At 37.7% G+C, this 26,647-nt stretch overlaps 1 protein-coding gene across 6 annotated transcripts in view; it reads right to left on the reverse strand.

Moving 5' to 3' along the window:
• Positions 1-26,647, reverse strand: part of LOC148853271 (uncharacterized) — a 76,279-nt gene that overhangs the window by 42,036 nt on the left and 7,596 nt on the right. For 2 of the 6 annotated variants that reach the window (XM_088984691.1, XM_088984693.1), the window contains exons 3-7: positions 24,592-24,799; positions 22,891-23,183; positions 21,026-21,416; positions 20,692-20,848; positions 12,650-12,694 (exon numbers count right to left, since the gene is read on the reverse strand). In XM_088984691.1, coding sequence (XP_088840817.1) covers positions 12,650-12,694; positions 20,692-20,848; positions 21,026-21,416; positions 22,891-23,061 — 764 coding nt within the window. In that variant the 5' untranslated portion in view covers positions 23,062-23,183; positions 24,592-24,799. Of the gene's footprint in view, positions 1-12,649; positions 12,695-20,691; positions 20,849-21,025; positions 21,417-22,028; positions 22,352-22,890; positions 23,184-24,591; positions 24,803-26,647 lie in introns of those variants that run through there. The other 4 variants (XM_088984690.1, XM_088984689.1, XM_088984695.1 and 1 more) reach the window with 3 other exon arrangements.

A 26,647-nucleotide genomic window follows, 5' to 3' on the forward strand; every position in this document is an offset into this window, starting at 1 on the left:
AGCTACTAGTGACTGATTGGCTGCCTATAAGGCTACAGTAGTACAGTCACACATAAACAAGATCTCCGGCTCCCATTTGATAACCAACCTGCATGTGCTTGCAGTCATGCATTGTATTCATGAACTGTTGTGCTGCATAAGGTTGCTTTTGAACTCTTGTAAAATTTGATCTCCAACTAGCTGATGTTCTTCAACCAATGCCAGTGTTGTGAAAGTAGGATCATATTGAAGATTGGAAGGAGGGAAGCGGCCATACAGTGCCTAAAAGGGGGTCTACCAGCCAAGACTTGAAAGGTGGTGCTGTACCAAAGTTCTGCCCAGGGAAGCCAATTCATAAACTATTTTGTACACCTTCCAGTGAAGCAACAGAGGTGGGTTTCTAGGCAGTGATTACCACTTCTGTCTACCCGTCAGATTGTGGGTGGTACCTGGTGTAGTGGTTGGGCTGAGATTCCTGTAGGCAAAAGTATTCTCTCTGTTCAGAGTCTGTAATATAAGGGCTTTTTGGTCATTGTACCCCAGTTTGTATTTGAGCACTCATGTAATTTTTCTTCCATAATATAAATGCTATGTTTTGAGGGTGTGAATTGTAATACACACCTTACAAAACATCCTCTTATCTTCCCCCTTCTTCTTCTTCTTTTTCTTCCATCAAGGACTCTCAATCTTTAGTTCCCCCATAAGCTTCTTTTCACAGATGAATCAACCTTCAGTTTTCCTCTCAAGGTCTTTGGTTATGCTTGCTTTATTCATGATACAAGTCCTAGACATAAATTTGATCCCAAGTCTATTGAATTTATATTCCTTGGTTATTCCCCTATCTGACAGGAGATATGCATCTAAGGATGTCACTTTTCTTGAGTCTTCATCTTTCTAGTGACACTGACCTTCTCTTCAAGAGAGTGTCAATGAAGATCAGACTCCCTTTTGTCTTCCTATTCCTGTCCTACTATCTCCTACGAAATCTTCTTCTCCAACTTGCAATGGTAGCATTCCTTCCACCCCCTCCTCCTCCTATATATTGGCCTCGATCATAGTAGCAGTTCTTCAACAGGTGAAGAGGGTCGCTCCTAAAGCTGAATGCCCATCCCAATCTAAACACCCAGACTTAGGTAATCTTGAGCCTACAACTTTTATTCCTCTTGAGGCCCCTAATGCTTCTATTATTGAACCTAATGTCATAAGTTCTAACCATGACCTCCCTATTGCCATCTATAAAGAAAAAAGGAAATGCACCAACTATCCCTTACTGACTATATTTCTTATGATCCCCCCTCACCCTCTTAGTTTGCCTATATTTCTTCCATCTCTTTTATTTCCATTCTTCAGTGTTACAGAGACAATACAATCACCTCATTGGAAGTAGGCCATGAACCAAGATATGGATGCCCTCATAAAGAATCAAACTCCCCAGAGACAATACAGTCACATTTGGCATTTCTAGGAAACTGTGGAACCCACATTAGTATTCGTGTGACACCCTGGGATGTACTTAGATTTAATCAGCTTTCCTAGTAGGATTAGTTTCTTTTTATTCTATCTTATCTAGGATTAGCTTTAATTTTAATATTATCTTATCTTGCCATGTAAGCATTGAGTTATTTTACAATTAGGAAACTATGTATATAAATTGAGGGGTGGGGCGGCTGTTTCAACAATACCAACCACTCTCTTCTTTCTAAAACCTCTCCACGAGTTCTCCCTCTTCATCTCTCTTCTTTTCTTCTCCTCTTCTCTCTTTCTTTATTTTCTGTTCAAAACCTAAGAGATATTTGTAGTCTTGTACGACCACATGAGAATTGCCTAGGGCTGGAAGAATAGAAAGATCAGTTCTTCGGCTGATTCTTGGAGGTTATCTACAGAAGCAGTCCAAAGATTGGATCGATCCTTGATAACCAGGAAGAATCAGAGAAGGATAAGAGGATCAAGATCAGTTCTTGATCAAGACTGGAGGCGGCTATCAGAATTTCAAAGGAATTTTGGTTCAAGATCAGCCTTTTTTTCAAGACTGGAAGAGACGATCAGAATTTCAAAAGTTCTTTGATAAAAAACAGAGTGTTTCAGAATTCCCTGGTAAGATTTCAATCTTTCTTCAGATTGGCAGCAAGAATAACTTGATTTAAGAGGTACGGTTAGAAAATTTTCTCCTTTCTATATTTTCTTGGGGGGTTTAAGAAAAAATCCTCGAGATTCAGGACTGTTATTATTTCAGGGAGGTAATCAGATTTGTCTCCCTCGATTTTAAGTTTATCTTTACTCTCTGGAAGACCCAGTAGAGCTGTTTCAGCAGGACTGTTACAGATGAATCAGTTTTTTTTACTGTTATCAGTCTCAAGACCCAGTAGGTCGACTGCCACAATAATTAGAAAGGTTTCTTTTACTGAATCAGAATTCTTCATCTAGTCCCACTACTAGTTACAGACCCAGTAGGCCGACTGGTACAGTAATTAGGAAGTGCCCTTTAATTAACTTCTAAGAATGGAGTTTAAGGGCCAAGGAGAGGGTGTTTATGGGACAAGTTCAGGTGGCATGACTGAAAACACCTTCCAGATTACAACCGTAAAGTTTGATGGTTCAAACTACTTAGAGTGGGCCCGATCAGCCATGATGGCCATTGGGGGAAGAGGAAAGCTGAATTATTTGTTGGGAGATATGAAGGAACCAACTAAGGAGGATCCCACCTATGCTGAGTGGATTCAGGAAAATTATTTGGTGATGACATGGCTGTGCAACTCTATGCAGCCACACATTAGCCAAAATTACTTATGGGCAAAAACAGTTAAAGAAAGATGAGATGTTGTGAAAGAAACCTACTCTCAACCTGTTAGTCGCTAGGGCTTATGAGCTGAAATGTGAGGTTAAAAATCTCAGACAAAGAGGGAAACATGTCTCAGTTTAATTTTCAACCCTAAAATCTCTGTGGCATGAGATTGACCACCTTGAGATAATTGAAAGGAAGAGTCAAAAAGATGCACAGACTTACAAAAAGCAAGTTGAAACTAACAAAGTATTTGAATTCCTGGCTGGCCTAAATTCTGAGTATGATATTGTAAGAAAGCAGCTATTGACAAGAGAAAGTGTGACTCTGTTGCAAGCCTATTCCCTAGTGCACAGTGAAGAAACTAGGAGAAAGGTTATGTTACAACAGCAACCTTTCGAATATGCCCTAGCAGCAGTTAAACCCAAGCCCGGAGGAGAGAAGGAAAGGGATATGAAGAAAAAGGCTAAAAAGGACCTAGTTTGTGAACATTGCAAGAAACCTAAGCACACTAAAGACACTTGTTGGAAGCTGCATCCACATCTAGTTCCAGCAAAACTCATAAACAAAAAGGGGAATGCCAATCGTCAACACCGATATAGTGCAACCCCAACGGCCTCAAGGGGCACTCCTCTAGACACCCTAGCTGTTGTTCGAGCTGCTCTGACACAATTGGAAAGTGAAGTAAGTAACTCAGTATCATCTCGTCAGCCATCATCAGCTCCTTCAAATACGAGAAGTGTAGCAATGACCATGCTTCAAAACCTTGGCCCTAAAGAATTCAGCCCACAAAGAGTTTTAAAAGAGCACCCGCCACAACACTTTCAGCCTAAGAGCTTCTTGCACATCAAATAAACTTTTAATTTGGAGGCCACCTTCAGAAAAAGGTCACACAATTTTTCTCCAAGCGACCTAGTGGTGATGGTTAACTGAATCTGAATTAGACCACAGAAAACTTGTCATCAACTGTTCCAGGCGCCTTATAATCTTCCTTGGAGTTGCAACTGCCGACATCAAATATATAGGAATGCTATTCAAAACATGTTTAATTAAGACCAACTTACCTCCTGCTGAAATCACTTTCCCTTTCTAGCCCAAAATTTTTGCCACCACTTTCTACACTACCCCATCAAAGGCTTCTACTTTCACACGACCCTTACCAAGTTGAATACCAAGATAAGTGAAGGGAAGTGGCTTATGCATGTAACCAATGGCCGATGTGATAATCTGGATTTTGTTGTATGAAGCTTTTGTTGAAGTGAAAAAACAACTCTTTGCCTTATTCACCAATTGACCCAAACACTTCTCGTACCTCCGGATTACTATCATGACTTTCTCTAAAACTTGCTTGGACTCCCTAGTGAAGATAATGGTGTCATCAGCATAGAGACTGTGAGTGATAGGTGAACAGCCCCTGTGAGTCACATAAACACCTGTAGGATGCACTTCACCCAATTTAGATAAATTTCTACTAAGGACCACCTCTGCAAATGATAAACAAGTAAGGCGATAGTGAGTCCCCTTGCCACAAGCCTCTGGTGGACTGAAAATATCATGTGATTCCTCCATTCCACAAAAGAGAGAACTGTTATGTCCCAGAAACTTCACACGGAGTTCTCAAACTCACAGCAGAATTCACACAACTTGAAAAAAAACATGCCTCCCCCCATCCCCCAAAGCCCCTTCTTATATTCTTCTCACAGCATAACTGACTCCCTCTATAAATGCCCAGCTGGCCAAGTTATAAATGCCCAACACTCTTCTTATTCCTAACTGACATAGCTATAAATGCCTCAAGAATCTTCAAAATCAAGCAGGTCCTGCCAATGAATAAGCACTTCCGAACCAGTAACTCCAGGCATAGTGGATGGACGCACCCCTCGAACAGCTGCAGGTTCCACAAGCATTTCCATATCAGCCAACAGAGTGGAAGGAATCACCGGAGAAGAGATATGATTGTCAATCGCTTTCTTGAGTTGCAAGACATGAAAAACTGGGTGAATCGTGCATCTGGAGAAAGTTGGAGTTTATAAGCAACAACGCTAATTCTTTCCATAATAGCAAATGGTCCATAAAAACGAGGGGCAAGCTTTTCATTGACTCGGCGAGCAAGAGACTACTGACGATAAGGTCGCACTCTCACATACACCAAATTCCTGACATCAAAATTCACATCACGTCGGTTTGCACAGTCGAGTCTTTCATCTTTTGCTGTGCACGGTGTAGATGAGCACGCAGCTCCCCAAGTATAGTGTCACGCTGAAGGAGAACAGCTTCAACATCAGCATTAGCCGTAGAGCCAAGCTCATAGCGGATTAATGGAGGAGGATCACGCCCATAAACCACCTTGAAAGGTGTCATGCCAAAGTAGTGTGAAAAGAAGTATTATAGCTGTATTCTGCCCAAGATAACCAAGAAGACCAGCGGGAGGGGGAATCCGCCGCAAAGCATCACAAATAAGTCTCTAAACAGCGATTGACCACCTCTGACTGACCATCCGTCTGAGGATTGGTAAGCTGAACTACGACGCAATTCTGAACCTTGCAAGGTGAAAAGCTCGCGTCAAAAGAAACTCATAAAGACTTTATCACGATCAGACAAAATTGATCGGGGGATGCCATGTAAACGAACTATGTTGTGTAGAAAAGCCTGAGCAACCGTGAGAGCTGAGAAAGGGTGACTGAGAGGGATGAAATGGGCATACTTGGAGAGACGATCGACCACCACCATAATTGTGTCAAATCCCTTCGACTTAGGAAGAGCCTCAATAAAGTCCATAGCAATATCCTCCCAGATCTGTTCAGGAATGGGTAAAGGTTGCAAAAGGCCAACAGAGGACATGGCTTCATATTTACTGCGTTGACACACATCACAGACCTGCACAAACTCCTGGACAGAACGCTTTATCCCCCGCCAGTAAAATTCAGTTGCTATTCGCCGATATGTCCAGCGGATTCCAGCGTGTCCTCCCACAGCACCAGAATGAAACTCTTTAAGTAAGAAGGGAATAAATGGGGAAGAAGCCGGCAGAACCAATTTACCATGATAACGAAGCTGATCTCCAACTAAAGAGTAGGCAGGATAGGCAGTCGGATCATGCTGTATGCCATTCTCAATGTTGGCCAGAAAAGGATCAACATTAACTTGCTCCTTAAGGTCATCAAAATCAAGAAAAATAGGGACTGTAAGAGAATTTAAGTGCATTTCAGCAGGAACTCTGGAGAGAGCATCAACCACGGCATTTTCGGTACTTGGTTTGTACTGAATCTCAAAATCATAATTCATAAGCTTAAGGAGCCACTTATGATGCTCACCTTCGACAACCCGCTGCTCCAACAGATACTTAAGACTGCGATGGTCGGTACAAACAACAAAGCGTCTTCCAAGAAGATAGGGGTGCCATTTTTTAATGGCAAAGACAATAGCCATTATTTCACGCTCGTAAACAGATTTTGACTGTGCAGACGGACCAAGCTTGTGGTTGTAAAAAGCTATAAGTCGATTATTCTGCATTAATACCGCACCGAGACCCACACCAGATGCATCTGTCTCGATCAAGAAGGGCTGGGAAAAATTCGGAAGGGTCAACACAGGTACGGACGTCATAGCCCGTTTCAACTCCTGAAAGGCATTCTCAACTTCCGTATTCCATGAGAAGGCATCCTTTTTAAGCTGTTGTGTCAATGGCCATGCTACTTTACTGTAGTTATGCACAAAACGGCGATAATAGCCTGTAAGTCCCAGAAAACCGCAAAGAGCTTTAAGTGAAGATGGTTGGGGCCAATCAACCATGGCCTAGATTTTAGAAGGATCGGCAGAAACACCAGCTGCATTAATAATATGACCCAGGTATTCAATGCTAGGCTGAGCAAAGATACATTTCTTTGAGTTAGCAAAGAGGCGGTGGGCGTGCAACACTGAGAAGACCTGTTAAAGGTGATCCAAATGGGCAGCTTCGGAAGCACTATAAACCAGAATATCATCAAAAAATACCAGCATAAAGCAACGAAGGAAATCATGGAAGACAGTATTCATTAAAGACTGAAAAGTCGATGGCGCATTGGTGAGACCGAAGGGCATGACAAGGAATTCGTAATGGTCCTCGTGGGTGCGAAATGCAATCTTGGGAATATCCTCGTTGCAGACACGAATCTGATGGTAGCCCGGTTTAAGATCAATTTTGCTGAGAATAGAAGCACCATGAAGCTCATCAAGAAGTTCTTCGATAACCGGAATGGGGAACTTATCCGGAACCGTAGCACGGTTAAGGGCTCTGTAATCAACACAAAAATGCCAACTTCCGTCTTTTTTCTTGACCAAAAGGACCGGGCTCGAGTAGGGGCTTATACTTGGCTGAATAATACTCGCAGCCAGCATCTCAGCGACAAGGCGTTCAATTTCATCTTTCTGGAACTGAGGGTATCTGTAAGGACGAACAGAGATAGGGGAGGTGCCCTCCTGCAAGATAGTAGCATGCTCCGTAGCCCGAGTAGGGGGTAAACCCGTTGGCATATCAAAAACATCTTTGAACTCATCTAGTAAAGCGGAAATTGGCATAGATGTAGGCAAGACAGAGTTCAACGAAGAATCCACCACCTGCAATTGTTTTGGTTCCAATAAAACCCCTTGTCCCTCATGTTGTAAGTTGTGCATCATAGCATGCAAAGATACCTGACAGGAACAAAGAGAAGGGTCGCCCTATAATTTCACACGGACACCCCCCAAGTTGAGCTTCAAAGACATGTTACCCCAATTCATCACTGAGTCCCCGAGGGATGCTAACCAAGGAAAGCCAAGAATGGCATCCGTAGAGCCCAACTTTAAAGGAAAGAAATCAGCGATGACATCCAATTCGGGTTAGTTGAGGCAAACCTGAGCAGACTCCAGAATTTCTCACCTCATCGCCATTCCCCATCTGAACTCCAAACTCGTGTGTAGGAGCGCGGGGTAATTTCAATTCTTCCACTAAAGCTTCGGAGATAAAGTTGTGGGATGCACCCGAGTCTACCAATATGACCACCTCACGTGACAAAATGCGTCCACGCACCTTAAAGGAATTAGCCGCACACAAGCCTACAAGAAACGAAACACAAAGCACGGCTGAATCTAGAGCCGGAGCAATTTCAGTGTCCCCGGAAGTGTTGTCCAAATTAGACGCATCAGAAGTAATTTTCTCCACATCATCTTGAACCCATAAAACCTGAAGTGATTTCTGAGCACAACGATGCCTCGGACTATATTTATCGTCACAATGGAAGCATAGACCCTTCGCACGCTTCTGCTACATCTTTTTATCAATCATTTTTTTGAAAGCAAGTGGTGGGGCTTTAATAATGGGGACAGATGAAGGAGGAATCGTAGCACGTGCAGGTCGAGCGACAGCAAAAGTAGTCACTTGCGAAACCCATGAATTAAAGTGAGCTCCAGAGGGGGATGTTGCGGGCCCACAAGGAAATAAACATGATTCATAAGCCCAAAAGGCCTAATCCTTCTCAATTTTCTAGGCCGCAACCATCTTCCTGATCAACCCAACGGGTTCCATCTGTTGGAGTTCAGTCTGGATATCTGGGCACAACCTATTAACAAATGCTGCTTCAAGGACTGATTCCGGCAGGTCCCGTAAGGGAGCGGAGAGCACCTCGAATTGGCGACGATATTCCTTAACAGTAGAAGATTGATGTAACGATAAAAGCTACTCCTGTAAATTTCCCTCCTGAGTCGATCGAAAACGTTCTAGGAGGAGCTCTTTGAATTCTGCCCAACTCCAAAAAGGTCGTCGACCATCTTCCCAGTAATACCACACCAATGCATCACCCTCTAAACAGACAGCGGCCGCCCGTAGACGTTCTGCCGGAAGCAAGCCATTAATCTCAAAATAGCACTCCGCGCGAAAAAGCCAGTCGTCTGGATTTTCCCCATCAAAAATAGGTAACTTCAACTTCCGAGGAAGTGAATCAGAAGTATGCTCTGGCACCGCCATCAAAGAAGACGTCGGAAAAGCTGCACTCTTCCCTTTGTCAGCCGCACGACTCGATGCAACTAGAGGAGGAGCAATGTCAGTCATAGACAAAGGAGCCGAATAGACATGTTGATGAAGCAACAGATCAAAACGTCTCACCAGATCTTGAACACCTCCTTCCAGAGATTGTACCGAGCTCTCTAGAGATGAGATCTTCGAAACTCCAGCTACTACCTACGATGCCACCTCCTTAGCTGTCACCATGGCCGAGTCGCTGAATCTCATTGCGTAAGCCATCCATCTCCACACGAATTCCAGAATGCAAAGAAATCAAGCGTTCTTCGAAACCCTCCACATGCGATGCCACCTCCTTAGCTATCACCATGGCCGAGGAAAGACGGGCTCTGATACCACTGTTATGTCCCAGAAACTTCACACACAGTTCTCAGACTCACAGCAGAATTCACACAACTCGAACATCAACAAAAGAAACGGGTATTCATTCAAAAGGAAACATTAACAGTTGGTCGGTTCTTCGAGAGACCGCCGGCTCTCCCAATCACTCACAGTATTCTTCACTCAAGAAAAAAAAAACATGCCTCCCCCCATCCCCCAAAGCCCATTCCTATATTCTTCTCACAACTTAACTGACTCCCTCTATAAATGCCCAGCTGGCCAAGTTATAAATTCCCAACACTCTTCTTATTCCTAACTGACATAGCTATAAATGCCTCAAGACTCTCCTTATTCCCTTCAGCTATAATTGCCCCCATGTGTTCAATTGTTCAATTATCCCCCCCCCCTTAGCCGACTGTTGACCTTTCCTCTTCCTGGCATACGTAAGGTTAATTGGGGACCTATCAAGAACCAACAGTTATCAACCATTTTTCTAACCAGCTCGAACCAAGCCTCACTGAAACCGAACCGTCTCAAGACATCGAAGAGAAAGTCCCAATTCAGCCGATCATAAGCTTTTGCCATATCTAGTTTAAGAACTACATTTTCCCCCAATACCTTCATTTCAATATCATTAACCATTTCGCCCCTGTATGAAAACACCCTGCTCTTGTGAAATTAGCTTAGGTAAAATGTCGGTCAGTCTTTTAGTAACAATCTTTGCAAGATTTTTGTAGCAAAAATTTACCTAAGCTAACGGGACGAAAATCTATGAAACTTTTAGGAACCTTGCATTGAGAGTAATAAAAGATGAATTGTAACTCACCAGGAGCTGGCCACCATTAAAGAAATATTGGACAGCCCCTACCACATCAGCTCCAACAATACCCCAACACGAAACAAAAAAATGCCCTATGAAGCCATCCGGTCCTGGAGCATTGTCTCTATCCATGGCGTGAACCACCTCTTGAATCTCTGTCTCAAAAAGAACGGCCAATAAGAGATCATTGTCTCCCTGATTTACCACACACTGAATGACCTCCAACAAATTATCCTTGCAAACTACCCCTTCCTTTGATAAAACACTACGAAAATAGTTCACTGCACCTTGTTTCATCTTCTCTAGGTCAATAATCCAGTTTCCTATAGAATCTTTGATTTTACAAATTCTACTTCACACTCTATTCATTTTAACAAAAAGATAAAAGAATTTTGAGTTTCTATCACCCTCTTTCAACCACTTGATTCTAGACTTTTGTCTCCAGAATATTTCCTTCAGTTTGTGAATTTCATGAAGTTTCTTCCCCTTCTCTCTGAGCTCAATGAGACTAGCAGCCGAGTTCATTTGTAAGTGATTCATTTCTACACGTTGAACATTGTCTTCTGCCTCCTTCACTTCCTGATGAACATTCCCAAAAACCTCCTGATTCCATTGCTTGAGCTTATTCCTCAATTTATGTAATTTGAGAAATAAATTCATCAACGGATTGGCATTAACATCCTCAACCCAACAGTCCCTAACAACCGTGTGAAAAGTGTGATAAGAGAGACACATCTGTTGAAATCTAAAAATCTTGGGACTTGTCTGTCTTTCCTCCTCAACAGAAAAAACCAAGGGGCAATGATCTGAACAGCTGCGATTGAAATGATTTACTGGTTTCAACGGGAAGGATTGAGCCAAACTGGAATTAACCAGAACTCGGTCAAGTCGAGCCCAAACATAGTCTAAACCTTCTCTATTATTGCACCAAGTGAATCTGCTTCTAGAGTAACCCAAATCTACCAAACCCGCAATATTTATCATATCAACAAAATCCTCCATTACGGAGACATTAGGACTTCTCCCTCCCACCTTTTCCTCTCTACAAGCAATCACATTAAAATCTCTAGCTAACAACCAAGGGTCGGATATACCATAAGCTAAATTCCGAATTCCACCCCAAAGAATTGTTCTTTCCAGCCGATCACATTTAGCATAAACCACAGAAAGAAAAAAGGTCTCATTGGCAAAGGTGGTAATTTTCACAGTTAGACTTTGATCACAATCCTTTATCAATCGTACAAAGAAAAAGCTATTCCAAAACAAATCAATTTTGCTGCTAATATTAACCATGAAACCAATCATGTTAAGTCTCCTGAAAATCAAGGAAAGTCTACCATCCCCAATCATGGGTTCAGCCACTACTACCACACCTAATTTATGCAATTTGCAGAGTTTTTTTAAACGAGTGATAGAGGGATCATTTACAATCCCTCAGATATTCCAAAAGAGACCATTCATTGAGAACAACTAGAAGTAATCTTACCTTGGCAGGTCTGCGATCTGGTAACTGGTCTATTCTCACTCTGCACATATTTTTTGCAAGGCCTTTTCTTGCGAACCACCTATGTCCAGTTCGCATCCACCTCTAACCCAGCTTCATCCTCAGAGAGAGCATAGGAAGAACCTTCCATTCATTCAGTAATTTTGTCAAGCAACTCAGCACCAGAATTGTTGACAGTGTTGTGCTCCCAACGAGAAAACAACCTCCTTCTATCACTCTTTACTTGTTGGATTCTGGACTGTTTTATTTATTTATTTTGATCAGCAGAAAAGGATTGTTATTTTATTAGTTTGGAATGTAGGAGTGATTAATACAACTTGATGACAGGAATGTCAAACCCTACTTACAAACCCAAATTGCATGGATACCCAAAACAATGGTTAACTCATAACCCCTTGTTTGGCAGGGGAATCAGCTAATGCATTTGCACTCCTTAGAGTTTATTTTCATCATTGTTTTCTAGAAATGTAGAGTTTTATAATCTTAGGTTAGTACCAAAAGTTATGGAAACCTTTTATTTTGAAATATCATATCAGTGCCTTGAAGATCAACAAAGTGAATTCATCAATCCAAAAAAACTAGCCAAAATCATAGTACATATCAACAGTAATCAAATTTGCAGAGGAGGATCATCAATGTTTTCCTCTGGGAACCACCAACCTTGACTAGAAAGAGGAGCATAGGGAAACAATAAAAAAGAAATAAAGTGAATAAACAATAACAGATGCTCCAAACTGACTTCCCATTGCCTCCATTTATTTTAATTTATAGAATCTAATCAAAACAAATAGATAATATTACTTGACCAGTCACCAACTGTGTCAAACCAAAGTTTCAAGCATCTATTGCTTCTGGATATTTCTAACCAACTGATGAAGAAAAGGTGGACCCTGAGAGCATACAATCCAAAGTTATTTCCAAGCAGCCCAGTGTTTATGTATGTACATTGATGGGTGCAAATTTGATCAGATTACAAAAAGATCTACCATTTGAGATCCTTATCCAATCAAATCCCAATCATGATCCAATACATTGACAGACCTCACATGCAACGAGAAATAAAGTTGGCACGACAAGAAGTTTTCATACAAAGGTCTAGGTTAAAATTTTGCCTTTTACCTGCTAAACCATGGACCTACTCACCCTCCCCTCAGCCTGAAAAAAAACCAAAGAAAAGGAAAAAGGAACAAAAAGAAATGTCAAGGAGAGTACCCTTTTGCCTGAATTTGCCATAGGTTAACAACCCCGTCCAAAGCACTGCCATGGATGAAGATACATCAGCAAGAGTTAGATCCTGAAGAAGTTCAAATAGAACAAACAATAGCTAATACCATCAGAAATAAATTAAAAAAAAACAAAACAAAAGAAAGAATTGCAATGAAAATGAAGACTCATGTAAAATTGGGACCAGAGTTGGGTATAGGCTAAGTTCCAATTCACCAGCTGTATGGAACTTTGATACTGTAAACTATACAAACTGGAAATAAGATAGGTTAAACAGCAGCAACTAAACCAGTAACAAGTAAAAGAATCAATACCAAAGCTAAACATTGAAAAGGATGCATAAAAGTCAATATGTTGATAACTGTGTCACTAAATCACCAAAAGTACAAAAAAATGTGAAAATCTGCAGATTCATAATAGCAAGTCGGATAGAGAGAACAATAGTTGTCAAGTCGCCTAGAAGACTAGGTGATTTTTAGAGGTCGCCTCGCCTAATGCTGAGGTGTTTTTTGTATTAGGTGCTCACCCATATACATATTGTTTTTTTTTTTGAATGTGCATATGTATTATATCATTTTATTGGTTGGTTTTATTTTATTAGAATACACCCTGTTGTATGTTACAATTTTTTTATTAAGATAATTCTCTTTTATATTAAAGTTATGAAAGTTTCTTTGGGTTTGAGTTCTGAACCAAGAGCTGAGAAGAGAAACGAAGGACTGAGAAGTTTCCATTGTTCAGTCCATGTCGTCCAAGACCAGGTTTGGGATGAAACGGGGCTCCACCTCCTTCTTCTTCTTCCTCATATCACACTGATACTCCTGTATTTTACTTTCTTACTTAAAAATAAAAATAAAAATAAAAATAAAATTGGGACTGAAACAGGGGTTCTGCCCCCTTCTTCTTAAACAGGGGCTGTGCCCCAACTTTATGAACTTTTCCTGTATTTTTTGCACTGTTTTTAATAATGCGTTTTTTTAATGAAACAGGGGCTCTGCCCTTTATTTTTCTCTCTCCTTTTTCGTTGCATTCTCCATTTTTATTAGACTAAAACAGGACCTCCACCCCTTAAACACAGTCCAAGTCGCCCTCTTGGACAACTTATTTTGGGAATGAAACGGGGCTCTGCCCCCTTATTTTTTTTCTCTTTTTTTAGCTGCACTCTCCCTTTTTTGTTGGCCTGAAACAGGTATGATGTATATATGATGCCATTTATGTTTTATTTTAATGATTTTATTGCTAATAGCTAGTATACACATATGTGGTTAGTATTAAAAAAAACTAATAAAGTAGCTTAAGAGGGGTAGGGATATTTATTTTATACTTTCAAATTCCATCGCCTAGGCACCTTGACAACCATGGAGAGAACAATATAAGAATTTTGAAAACTGGACAGAGACTCGGCATCAAGAAAATGGAGAAAGGCTTCAAACCTGCAATTAAAAGGAAAAAGGAATTTGTAGTGGAGAAAAAGAAGGTCATGCTTGAGGAAACTAAAGAAGGTATGGAAATGAAGTTAAGGCAAGACAAGAAACTGGTGATGCTTCCTGGAGAAGAATCAATCAACTGGTTCAAAGGTTTTATGGACAGTGCAGTTTGTGGGGTGAAGACTCTAGGATGGAGAAGTGAACTCAAAAGGGAGGGGAAGACCTACACTATTGAGAAGAGAAAGAATAGTTAGAGTCTTTGTTAATTTACTTGCAAACTTGAGACTAAAGGGGAACTTAGGTACATATAAAACTAAAGGCAAAGTAAGAGACTGGTTAAGTGTAACATTACCAGTATGTGTGCCCAAAGTGGTATCATTAACTAGGTAACAGGCTAAATGTGGTTAGAGTAGATAGCGAGGTAAACAAACCTAGAGACCTAATCAAATGATCTAAGGTTCCAGAGTCTATAACCCAGGTAGCAGGCTTAAAATGAGGAGTAAGACAAGCTATACCTATTTGAGCAAGAGTGGTAGTAGGACTAGAAGAAGAGGCAGATAAAGTTTCTCATGCTCTTCACAAGTGATAGATATCAGCTCCTCCTTTCCAACTCCAGAGACAAATGTGTCTTCCACAGTTGATTCCTCTCAAACTGAAGCATGATAAGCCCATGTAGAGGGTGGATGATGCAGGAGTTGAAGAGTTTATGTTTGTTTGCAATTTTCTGTGGGATCCAATGATACCTAGAGACCTAATCAAATGATCTAAGGTTCCAGAGTCTATAACCCAGGTAGCAGGCTTAAAATGAGGAGTAAGACAAGCTATACCTATTTGAGCAAGAGTGGTAGTAGGACTAGAAGAAGAGGCAGATAAAGTTTCTCATGCTCTTCACAAGTGATAGATATCAGCTTCTCCTTTCCGACTCCAGAGACAAATGTGTCTTCCACAGTTGATTCCTCTCAAACTGAAGCATGATAAGTCCATGTAGAGGGTAGATGATGCAGGAGTTGAAGAGTTTATGTTTGTTTGCAATTTTCTGTGGGATCCAATGATAGGGTTTAATTTGTCTAGTTATAGTTTGTTTATGTTTAAAATTTCAGTCATTGCATAAGTAGGATTAGAGTTATTGAGTCTTCTTTGAATTGAAATAGGATATGACAGCTTAGTTTGAGTCTTACTAGGATTATTGAGTCTAACTGTTTGACTCCTAGGACTATCATGAGTCTAACAATTTGACTCCTAGGATTATCATGACTTTAGAGTCTAAATATGTATGGACGTTTTACATAAAGAGCAATGAAGTTTATTGAGTTTTTCTTCAGCTTATGCTAACTATGGTGAGTGATTCCCATGCCGTAGAGGGATACTAAGCAATGTTTTAAAAAATGGCGAAAACTGTTGAAGTCAAACAGGTCAATGGTTCAACCGCCAGGTTAACGGATCATTGGCCAAGGACCGGGTTTGGGGTAAAACGGAACCAGTTGCTTGGATGGTTTCTGGGCCAAACAGTCCGGTCGTCCGAGTCAACGGCGGCTCAAAAACATTGATTCTAAACACCTTGTGAGTGATTCCATGTATTTTCTCTCTTCTTTCTTTCCCTATTTTTCTCTCTTATTCCTTCAAGAAGCCATTACAGCTATCAACGGCCATAAAATTATGATCAAAGACGACCACTCAATTCTCTAAGGACTAGAACCGTTCTGGTCCTACATCAGTGGACCATGTAAATCATAACAATAATTAACATTGTGACACTTACACTAAGGAGTGATCATGGGTTGAGGCAGGCCAGGCACAAGTTGGGCTTTTCATGTATGATAACGGCTATAGCTTGGGCTTGGGCCTAACCCTGCTTGAGTTCTCTAACAACCCTTGAACCTTGCTAAAAAATCACTTTAGACCCTAAAGAATTAAAAGGGCCATTTTTGCCCTCAAACTAGGACGGAAAGCCCATTTTAAGGCAAAAATATGTGACATTAGAGACATTGTTGACAAATCTGTTAGCAAATGAATAAAATAATAAAAGCATGCTTATGTGGCACTGCTCAAGTTTGAAAAAGCCACTTTAAATGTTAAAAAACTCTATTAATCAAAAAACAAATTTTATTAACCTTGAAGTAAATTACTTCAAGGATTTTATCAAATTAGAGTCATTAAATTAACAATAATTAATTTAATAGTAAATAATTAACAATAATTAAGAGCAAATTATTACTTAAACACTAACTTAATTAGCTTAACTAACAGTAAACTAACAATCGGTTAACTTAATTAACCTAGTTAACTAAGTAACTCAATTTGCTTAATTGCATTAATTTACTTAATTTTTTAATTACTTTGTTTGCTTAATTCACTTAATTAACAATAACTTAATTTACTTATTTACCCTAATTAGCTTTGATTATTTAATTACTCTTTTCAGTTAGCTTAATTTACAAAATTTACTTAATCAATTAGTTAATTCACTTAATTACATGGTTTAAAATCATAGCTAACCCAACTGATCGAACTGTTTGACCCAGAAACCGGTTAACTGCCTGATTCCACTTTATACTTGGCACAGAATTTTCCAAAAAATGTTGACTTTGTTAGCAAAGTGTTGACCAGTTGGTTAAACCACAAAAATCTCAGTTAATAATTTTTTAGGCTTTTTTAATTATTTTTTATTTTTTAAAACATCATGGGTAGATTCGTTTAGACCGAACAGTTGAACCACTAACCCAAAAATCAGTGCCAAAGTAATTTCATTTTTGGGTTGGTTTTTAAAATCATGCTTAATTGGCTTAATTTACTTATTTAGGTCGATTAGCTCTCTTTATCCAACTTAATTAAAGTTTCCTTAATATTTACATATTTACTTAATTTACAAAGTTGGCTTAATTTAATTAATTATCTTAATTAGTGTAATTTATTTAATTTACTTAAGTAACTTTATACCATCATAGACCTTGAAGTAATTTACTTAATTAACTTTATTACGGTGGCCTTTCAAATTTTAGGGTCTAAAGTGTCCTTTTCAAACTTGAATAGTGCCACATAAGCATGTTTTTATTATCTTATCCATTGTCTAACAGATATGTCAACAACATCTCTAACATTGTCTCTTTTTCCCATAAAATGGCCTTTCCATCATAGTTTGAGGGTAAAAATAGCCTTTTTAATTCTTAGGGTCTATGGTGATTTTTTGGCAAAGTTCAAGGGTTCTCAAAGCCAAAAAAAATCCTAAAAAAGACATACATACATATATATATATATATATATATATATATATATATATATATATATGTATATATATATATATACACATATACATATATATATATGTGGGTCAGACCTGAAGTAATGAGCCTAGGCCCAGCCTAGAAATTTGTGGGCCTAATACAGGCCTGACTGGGTTTTGTTTTGTGGGTCAGGCTGTAAAGGATCAGCCCTAAGTTCCTAACTCACATCCATAGTGACTACACTCACATACAGTGCTGTACCCATCAACACCTCTACCACCACCTCTAGCATTGCCTCCATCTTTACCACCACCACGATCATGTCTAACACCACAACCAGCACCTCTGCCACGTGTGCCTCTACCAATCTCTCTAGTTGCAACCAATGCAGACCTCTTAGACACTGAAATGTTCTCAGTTGGTGAATTAGAAACCCTTTCAATTCTAGAAAACACTTTATGCCCAAAAATTGACCACAAACTGGCCCACACTCAGACCTCAATCCAAATAAGAACCTGGCACATCCAAGTGTTCTCTTTATTGTTGTTGAACCTACAAATCACTGAATTAATAGAGAACCTGGCAACATCCAAGGGTTGATAGACATTAAGTTCATTCCACAAGTTCTTCATGGCTGAATAGTATTCTTCAACACTCTTGTCCCCTTGTTGGAGAAGAAAATAATCTTGATATATTAGGTAAATCCTAGTCACATTATCCTACACGAATAAAATTGCTTCACGTGATGACCTTTGTTCTAGTCACATTATCACACTATCCTCCCCTCTGTTCTACCTTTTGTCAGGTATGGCCTTTGTTTTGGTAATCTTATAAAACTTTAGGAACAGATTTGGGTCGGTACCCTCTACTTGAAAGATAAATTCCCCTCTACTTTTGCCCTGTCAAAATATAAAAACAAACCTACGTCTTCTTTCTTGGTTTCTTCAAGTTCAAGAATTGGTTTCGGTTGGGAATTGGGATTGAGGAGTGTGAGGGAGGTCTTTGGACCCTTTCCTCATTTGGTGTTTATTCCTGTCTCTTACACACTCTTTTGATTCACTGAGGCTACCTTTTTTGGTGAAGGAGGTTTGGGGCAATCCCATCCCTCCATGAGTTGGAGGGAAATTCAGTTGATTATAGAAGGTGATTCAAAGCTGGTAGTTAAATGGTTGCAAAAGGAAGAAAAAGGATTTTGGGTTTTTAATAATGAAAAGAAGAGATTCAAGTGGCTGACACAAATATGGATGTGAAATTCAGTTGGGTTAAAAGAACTGCATATGGGTTAGTTCATGTACTTGCAAAACAAGGGGTGGGAAGGAATCAATTGTATTGGGCTCAATTGTAATAACAATTTCTTTTGTGGAGAGTTGAGAAAGTTCACCTCTCCTAATCTTGTAACATGAGATTAACACTAATATATGTTTCCATGTCGTTCCATAACCAGGTCATAATTTTTACATTGCCCTATACCCAATCATCATACCCATCAGGCCCACTCTCTAGCTTTGGATCTTTAATAATTCTTCAACTCCCATCTTCCAGTGAGAAAAACTTCTATAGATTTAACTCATGGAATATAATTAGCACCATTCAGTTTGACAAAGGTCATTTGGACAGCCACAAAATCTCAGTTCAGCACCATCCTAGAATTGTTTTCTCTGCTAGACTGTCCATAGAGTCAAAACCAGGTTTGAACTATCAAGAATCACACAATTGCACAAAAATACCACTACCTGATTTCCTCCACACACTAACAACCACTCTAGTTCAGTATGTAATCAGCAACCAGCAAGCTATATCAATACAACTAGGTCTAAAACTTTCTCCAACCATAGCCGATCAAGGCACCAAAAACAGCATCTAACAACTATAAGAACTCCACTCAGGATAGAAACTGAAATCAGCATCAACAAACTGATTAAGACTCACTGGAAATCAACACCAACATTGCCCTCTTCAAACAGTCAAGTAGAGGGACTCGCAGCACCACTCAAATCACACTAACAGACCTTGATTGAGGCATGAAAGTCTCCTCCACTTGATCTGAACAACCACAGCAAGGTTGGAACAACTTCCAGTATGAGTATGCTATGCGTAGAGAAGGGGATCTCTATGCACAAATAGATTAGGTCTAAAACAGATCCAGGTAATCAGATGTGTTCTAATACCACGAAACAAAACCTGGATTCAGCTTTAGATAGGCAAAGAAAATAAATAAAACATGAGTGATCTGAATAAGAGAAGAGAAGAAGAGAGTAAGAGAAGAAGAGAGAATGAGAGAAAGAACGGGCTTAAAGCAGTAGGAGATTGAACAGAACAGATCCCTAACCGCCAGCTACTTTTATTACACATATAATATATAAAAATTACAAAAACAACCCTGTTTAAATAATTAAACAGAAAAACACCACTATAACCCTGCTGCCAATATGAAACAAATATAAAGCTTCTAACATCAACCTTATTTTTCTCCCTACCAAAATATAGAGGAATGATTTTGTGGAGATGCACAGGAGTAGCTACATTGTGGACAATCAAGGATGAAGTCCAGGACTTTCGTTGATAAATGCCATTCTAGAGAATTAATTATCAGTTGGTAAGATCAGAATAATGCATTGGCGAAAGACAACAGTGGAGTTATGTAATTACCCCAGTAAGGATACACTAAGAGAATGGAAAATGGCAGTGACAAAATCTACAAGAAGAGATAGGTTTATCATCTCATGGCCCCCACCACAACAAAATGTGGTGAATCTTAACTTTGACTGATGCAGCAGAGGTAACCTAGGGCAATCAAGTATAGGAGGTGAAGCAAACTAAGTGAAGCTCAACTTCGATGAATGTTCTTTAGGCAATCCTGGCAATTCAGGCTTTGGGATTGTAATTAAAGATAGTCGTGGGGCTGTGCTAGGCCAATAGGTTTATTCTCAGGACATAGGCTATTAGGATTCCACAAGAACTGGAGTTGATGGTTGTTCTACAAGGTCTAAGACTGAGTTAGAAATTTGATGGTGGATGGAGATTCCCAAGTTGTGGTGGGATGGTTAAGGAAGATCTGTCAAGGTACATGGCACTATATGCATAGTTTAAGAGAGATTTAAAGCATAGTACGGGCTATGGGAGCAACTGTCAAACATGTTCCAAGATCAGCAGGCTCTCCGCCAGCTTCACTTGCAAGGCAAGGAGTAAGGTAACAAATGCTTTGAGGGTTAACCAATGGGTGATGTATGTGATTTTTAGGAGCTTTACTTTCGAGCAGATTTAAACATGTTGAATGTCATTGAGTATATACAACGAAACTCCTTCTTGGTAGAAATCATGAATAACTAAAAGGTCAATTGATAGCAAAAGGGTACATCCAAACTTACAGAGATGATAATACCTTGTTATAAAGAGTTCACCATTAATTGGATTCAAGGTGAGACTCCTCAACTTTCTCTTATGTTGACTGGAAACATGGGAACCTGGACGGTAACGAATTATGCATGGTGATGAGCTGCTACGTATCAATGGAATCAATTCCTTAAATTCTTTTTGTTCTGCAAAAGTGAAAAATGTTTATGATATTACTAATCCAAACCATGGTTAAAAGCATGAATGTGAGAGAAATAATAGTAATAATATGGTAACAATATTATAAATAACAGAAACTCAAAAGAGATAATTTCAGAGAAAATATAAAATAACAGTCCGTTCAACAGAAGTTAAAGAATTACCTGACTTCCTTTTTGTCCCTTTATCTTGCAACTCAACAACTTCCTGCTTAGAAATGCCCCCCTTAATTTTCTCAAGACTCTTTGATTGAGTAGAAAAAGATGCAGTAGCTTGATTCTCATTATCAGCCAAAACTTTCATATTGAGCTCTGGCAACTTTACATGTTCTGCAACTTGGGGATTCACTGCAGGAATAAGAAGTTGAGGTCTAGACTGAGCGCGGGTTCGAGAATGATCTTGATCAATTTGAATAGAGCTTGTTGACCCATGCACCACTTTCACTTCTGTAACACAATTATCCATAAGTTTCTTAGATCCTCTTATATTGTCTTGGGATCGAAGACGTGCCAGTTTAGATTGTGAATCATGTAACCGCTTCTCTGCTTGTTCAAGCTGCATGGATTTTTAATGAGATAACTAACAATTTCCAATAAATATTAGAGAGACTAAGTTGCAAGAAAGAGAAAAAACCATGTGTCCCATGGTGTATATGCAGTGATGCATTTTCACTATATTCTCCCATTTTATTTCCATTTTAAATCTTAAGTTCCTCTTGTCTTAACATTATGGTTTTTCAATAATTCCTTGTAAGCATGATGTTTCAAGTGAAATTTAGTATTCCAATTTTGAATGGATCATTATCTATAATTTGCAAATTTTTCTGGCTTGTGTTTTAGACTTATATAACATAAATAAGCTAGAACTACCTAAAAGTGTAAAATCTCCATTATGCTGCATTAATCTTTAAGAGACCTCAATTTCTCTTGGAATATGAAATTTGTAACTTGAGGAGAATTTCACATTCTTTATTTCTTTTCCTAGTTTTCATTCTCAAGTCCTAACTCATCAGAAGAACAAAATTGATCCTCATGGTAAGAGAATCTGGTTAAACCACAGAAGTTTGATTCCTAGGCAACGGGCCAGAATTACACCCTTTTTTTTTCTTGATAAGAAACAGAGTTTTGTTGAAAAAAGAAAAACAAGAGAAAATAAAAGAAGAGGTACAAGGTATCACGACAACTGTTGCCTTTTGCCAAGTGCAACCCTTGATTAGTCATTTATGAGTATTGCGGAATTTAATGGTGCAGCCGATACATCTACGTTTAACCCAGCCACACCAACCCCATATCAAAAAGGGGATTACTGGTGCTGCCCTCAATACACACTCTTTTGATGAATACCCTTACAATCCATAACCCCCACTTGAGCCTTGCAAGCCAATGGTTTATGCTTCCTTACGAAAATAAATAGCTAATATTGTCTTCAACAAGTGGACCCCATCTTCTCGGAGTATAACCACCAAGTTGGATGAGAATTAGAAGCCCAAGCTGCAAATAAGAGTGATTTCTTCTATCAGAATCTGATTTAAAAACCCAATTTCCAGGTTTAACTCTACTTGTAACAGTCACAAAAAAAAAAAAAAGAAAAACATAAGGTTATATGAGCTTAGTCATTTTAATCCTGCTGTCTCTGTGTGTTGGGGGGGAGCTGGTTGATTATTCTGAATTTGGAAAAGATTGGCAAAGTTGTATTTCATTGTTGATTTCAGAAACCTGGATATCCTGTCTATACTCTTTCTTCACTAGGATAACTAAGATGCAAAGATCCCCACGCTTGATTTCTGACATATGTAGAAAGTTTTTCCTTTGCTTTTTATTTATTTAGTCATTAGTCATTGTTGCAATTATCATTAGGTTCTTACTGAAGTTGATGCAAAGAGGGCAAAGGATACATTATCAGATTACAAATGATGACTACTTATTTTAAGTCCACACAGTTCGTGATGGACAGAACCAGACAACACCGGATTGAAATGTTAGAAGGGGGGGGGGGGGGGGGGGGGGGGGGGAGGAGGAGGGAGTAAAACCTGGGACTTGTAATAGGTTATCCTCTGATGGAGATGCTCGACTTCTTTGGTTCTGTGCTCTATGAGCGCAACCAGCGCCTCTTCCTCATCCCTGTGGCTGTCTCCTTCTTTCTCTTCCACCCCCGTCTCCGAATCCGTCTCCACCTTGGGCTTCTTTAGCATCGGCTTCATCCTCCTTTGTTGCTTCTTTCTTGAGTTCTTCTATTCGGTGAGAACGATTTTAATTGACCATTAAGGGAGAACAGAAAACCACCCATTTAAATGGACCAGGCAAGAAAGGGGCAAAACAATTTCTGGCCGATACCAAAACAAAATTAAAAAAAAATTAGTATCCGATACAGTGCGAATAAGTGAATAACAGTTAATTTTGTCTTGTAACGGCCGATATCTATATTATATTTATATGTATGTTTATTTTATACATGAAGTATAGATGCCCATTAACTTCAAATTTTTTGAATTAAAATTGCGCTTGATTTTTTGGTTGAAAAGGGTATAAGAGTTATTTTATTATAATTTTAATCATAGTTTTTATAACTATTAAACTGTCCATATTTATATATTTAGTTCATTTCTAATTGTAAAATTGAAAATGTAACTTCAATTATTATTTTCGAAATATTTTTATACATAGAAATACAAAAGAATTATAAAAAAAAATGACCATATCTATAATTCTATGTTTATACTACTATTAAAAATATAAATAAGATTGTGGAACTTTTTTTACTAAAATACTCATTTTTTAATTTAGTCCATATTTTATAGATTTAAGTTGTAAATTGAATTACTCACTTTCACCCCATCCAATCCCCTTTATTTAAATATTATGTTTTTTATAAATTAACAAATAAGGATACACCAATGAGATAAAACATTACAAAAAATAATATTTTAGTCAAGCATTTAGGCTTGTCAATGATACTTAAAACTTTGCAACTCAATCCCATTATCGCATATTTAGACGAGGTGTTGTAATCAAATTTGATTTTTGCAATATACATCTAATTAATAATAAAAACAAAAAAAACATAAAGTTTATGAAAAATTCTATATGCATTATTACTATCAATATCATCATCTAAAATTGTCACGTGCACACTTACTAGTAAAGTATAAATGTATAATGTCACTTAGGTCTAGTTATTGTAGATAGCCGAAAATGCAATGCTCAATTGAGATGATTGCATGTAGACCCATTTACGAATAAGACATTGCCTTCTTTATTAAAATTAAAAAAATATATTCAAATTCGAGCCTAAGTTTGATCTGACCATCAAACTTATATCTTGAGTGCAATCCCAACCCTTAAAGTTTGACGTCTAGCCCAAACCTAAAGCTTGGTCTAAAAATAAAAAAGTATTGCCTATGGTGTAAAATATTGACATGGTATTCTCAAAACAAGGTGTATCATATCTATGTCCATGGTCATGGGTACAAGATATGCCACAATTGAGTATATATCCCATAAGTCATGTGTATTGGCATGATGTGCCTTCACATTGGGCCATCGCACCGTATTGATGGATACAATCTGACATGGAAGCATATTAGTTAGTGCCTAGTTTGATGAAATTGTACATTGATTGCCTTTGGATTGCTTTTTAACTTTAATAAAAATTGAAAACTATAATTATAAAAACTGAAATAAATAATTTAAGATTTAACTTTAACTGAGAATTATAAATATATTTTGTATACCTTAAATGATTTATATGTTTTGTATTACATATAATTATATGGGAGATGCTCGACTTCTTTGGCTCTGTGCTCTATGAGAACCAGCGCCTCTTCCTCATCCCTGTGGCTGTCTTCTCCTTTCTCTTCCACCCCCGTCTCCGAATCCGTCTCCACCTTGGGCTTCTTTTAGCATCGGCTTCATCCTCCTTTGTTGCTTCTTTCTTGAGTTCTTCTATTCGGTGAGAACGATTTCAATTGACCATTAAGGGAGAACAGAAAACCACCCATTTGGATGGACCAGGCAAGAAAGGGGCAAAACAATTTCCGGCCGATACCAAAACAAAATTAAAAAAAAAAAAAAAATTAGTATCCGATACAGTGCAAATAAGTGAATAACAGCTAATTTTTTCTTGTAACGGCCGATATCTATATTATATTTATATGCATGTTTATTTTATACATAAAGTATAGATGCACATGTAACTTGAAATTTTTTGAATTAAAATTGCCCTTGATATTTTTGTTTGAATAGGGTATAAGAGTTATTTTATTATAATTTTAATCATAGTTTTTATAACTATTGAACTGTCCATATTTATATATTTAGTTCATTTCTAATTGTAAAATTGAAAACGTAAATACAATTATTATTTTTTCATTTAATCCCTTTTCATTAATTCTTGTAGTATTAATTATCATTGTCTCTTACTTTATTTTTCATTAATAAATGCTATTAATTAAATTTATGTCAATATTTTTAACAATATAAACCCAAATATTTTAAATTCGACTCAAAAACAAAACCATTCTTTATACAAGAGATAGTTAATCAATTCAACCATAAAATCAAATTGATCAATCTATACAGCCATAGTTAGATAATAAGATTTTTAAAATAAAAATAGATATAAAAATTATAAAATATAGGATAAAAAAGTATACACATTTATGATATTTTTATTAATAAAATTAAAAAAAAAATAAATATAATAAACAATAATTATTTTTAATGATAATGAAAATAAAATGCATAGTTTAGAACTAATAAAAAATGAAAATGTTTTGCTTTTGTCGAAGATCAATAGTTCAACTTTTCCGTCAAATGCGTTAACCTTTAATGTCATAAAATAATTAATAAAATTAAAATATATATATACATAATTGAAAATAAAAAATATATAAGTTTTGCAAAATAAAAAGCATCCAAGCACATGTATAATATCATATTTTTATCATATTAAACAAAAAGTAAATGTAACATATCGAAATATTTTTACACATAGAAATACAAAAGAATTATAAAAAAAATGACCATATCTATAATTCTATGTTTATACTACTATTAAAAGTATAAATAAGATTGTGGAACTTTTTTTTTACTAAAATACTCATTTTTTAATTTAGTCCATATTTAATAGATTTAAATTGTAAATTGAATTACTCATTTTCACCCCATCCGATCCCCTTTATTTAAATATTATGTTTTTTATAAATTAACAAATAAGGATACACCAATGAGATAAAACATTATAAAAAATAATAGTTTAGCCAAGCATTTAGGCTTGTCAATGATACTTAAAACTTTGCAACTCAATCCCATTATCGCATATTTAGACGAGGTGTTGTAATCAAATTTGATTTTTGCAATATACATCTAATTAATAATAAAAACAAAAAAAAAGCATAAAGTTTATGAAAAATTCTATATGCATTATTACTATCAATATCATCATCTAAAATTGTCACGTGCACACTTACTAGTAAAGTATAAATGTATAATGTCACTTAGATCTAGTTATTGTAGATAGCCGAAAATGCAACGCTCAATTGAGTTGATTGCATGTAGACCCATTTACGAATAAGACATTGCCTTCTTTATTAAAATTAAAAAAATATATTCAAATTCGAGCCTAAGTTTGATCTGACCATCAAACTTATATCTTGAGTGCAATCCCAACCCTTAAAGTTTGACGTCTAGCCCAAACCTAAAGCTTGGTCTAAAAATAAAAAAGTATTGCCTATGGTGTAAAATATTGACATGGTATTCTCAAAACAAGGTGTATCATATCTATGTCCA

Source organism: Nelumbo lutea, chromosome 4, assembly GCF_056320005.1.
Source record: "Nelumbo lutea isolate HS-2025 chromosome 4, American lotus-T2T, whole genome shotgun sequence".
Classification (NCBI taxonomy): Eukaryota; Viridiplantae; Streptophyta; class Magnoliopsida; order Proteales; family Nelumbonaceae; genus Nelumbo; species Nelumbo lutea.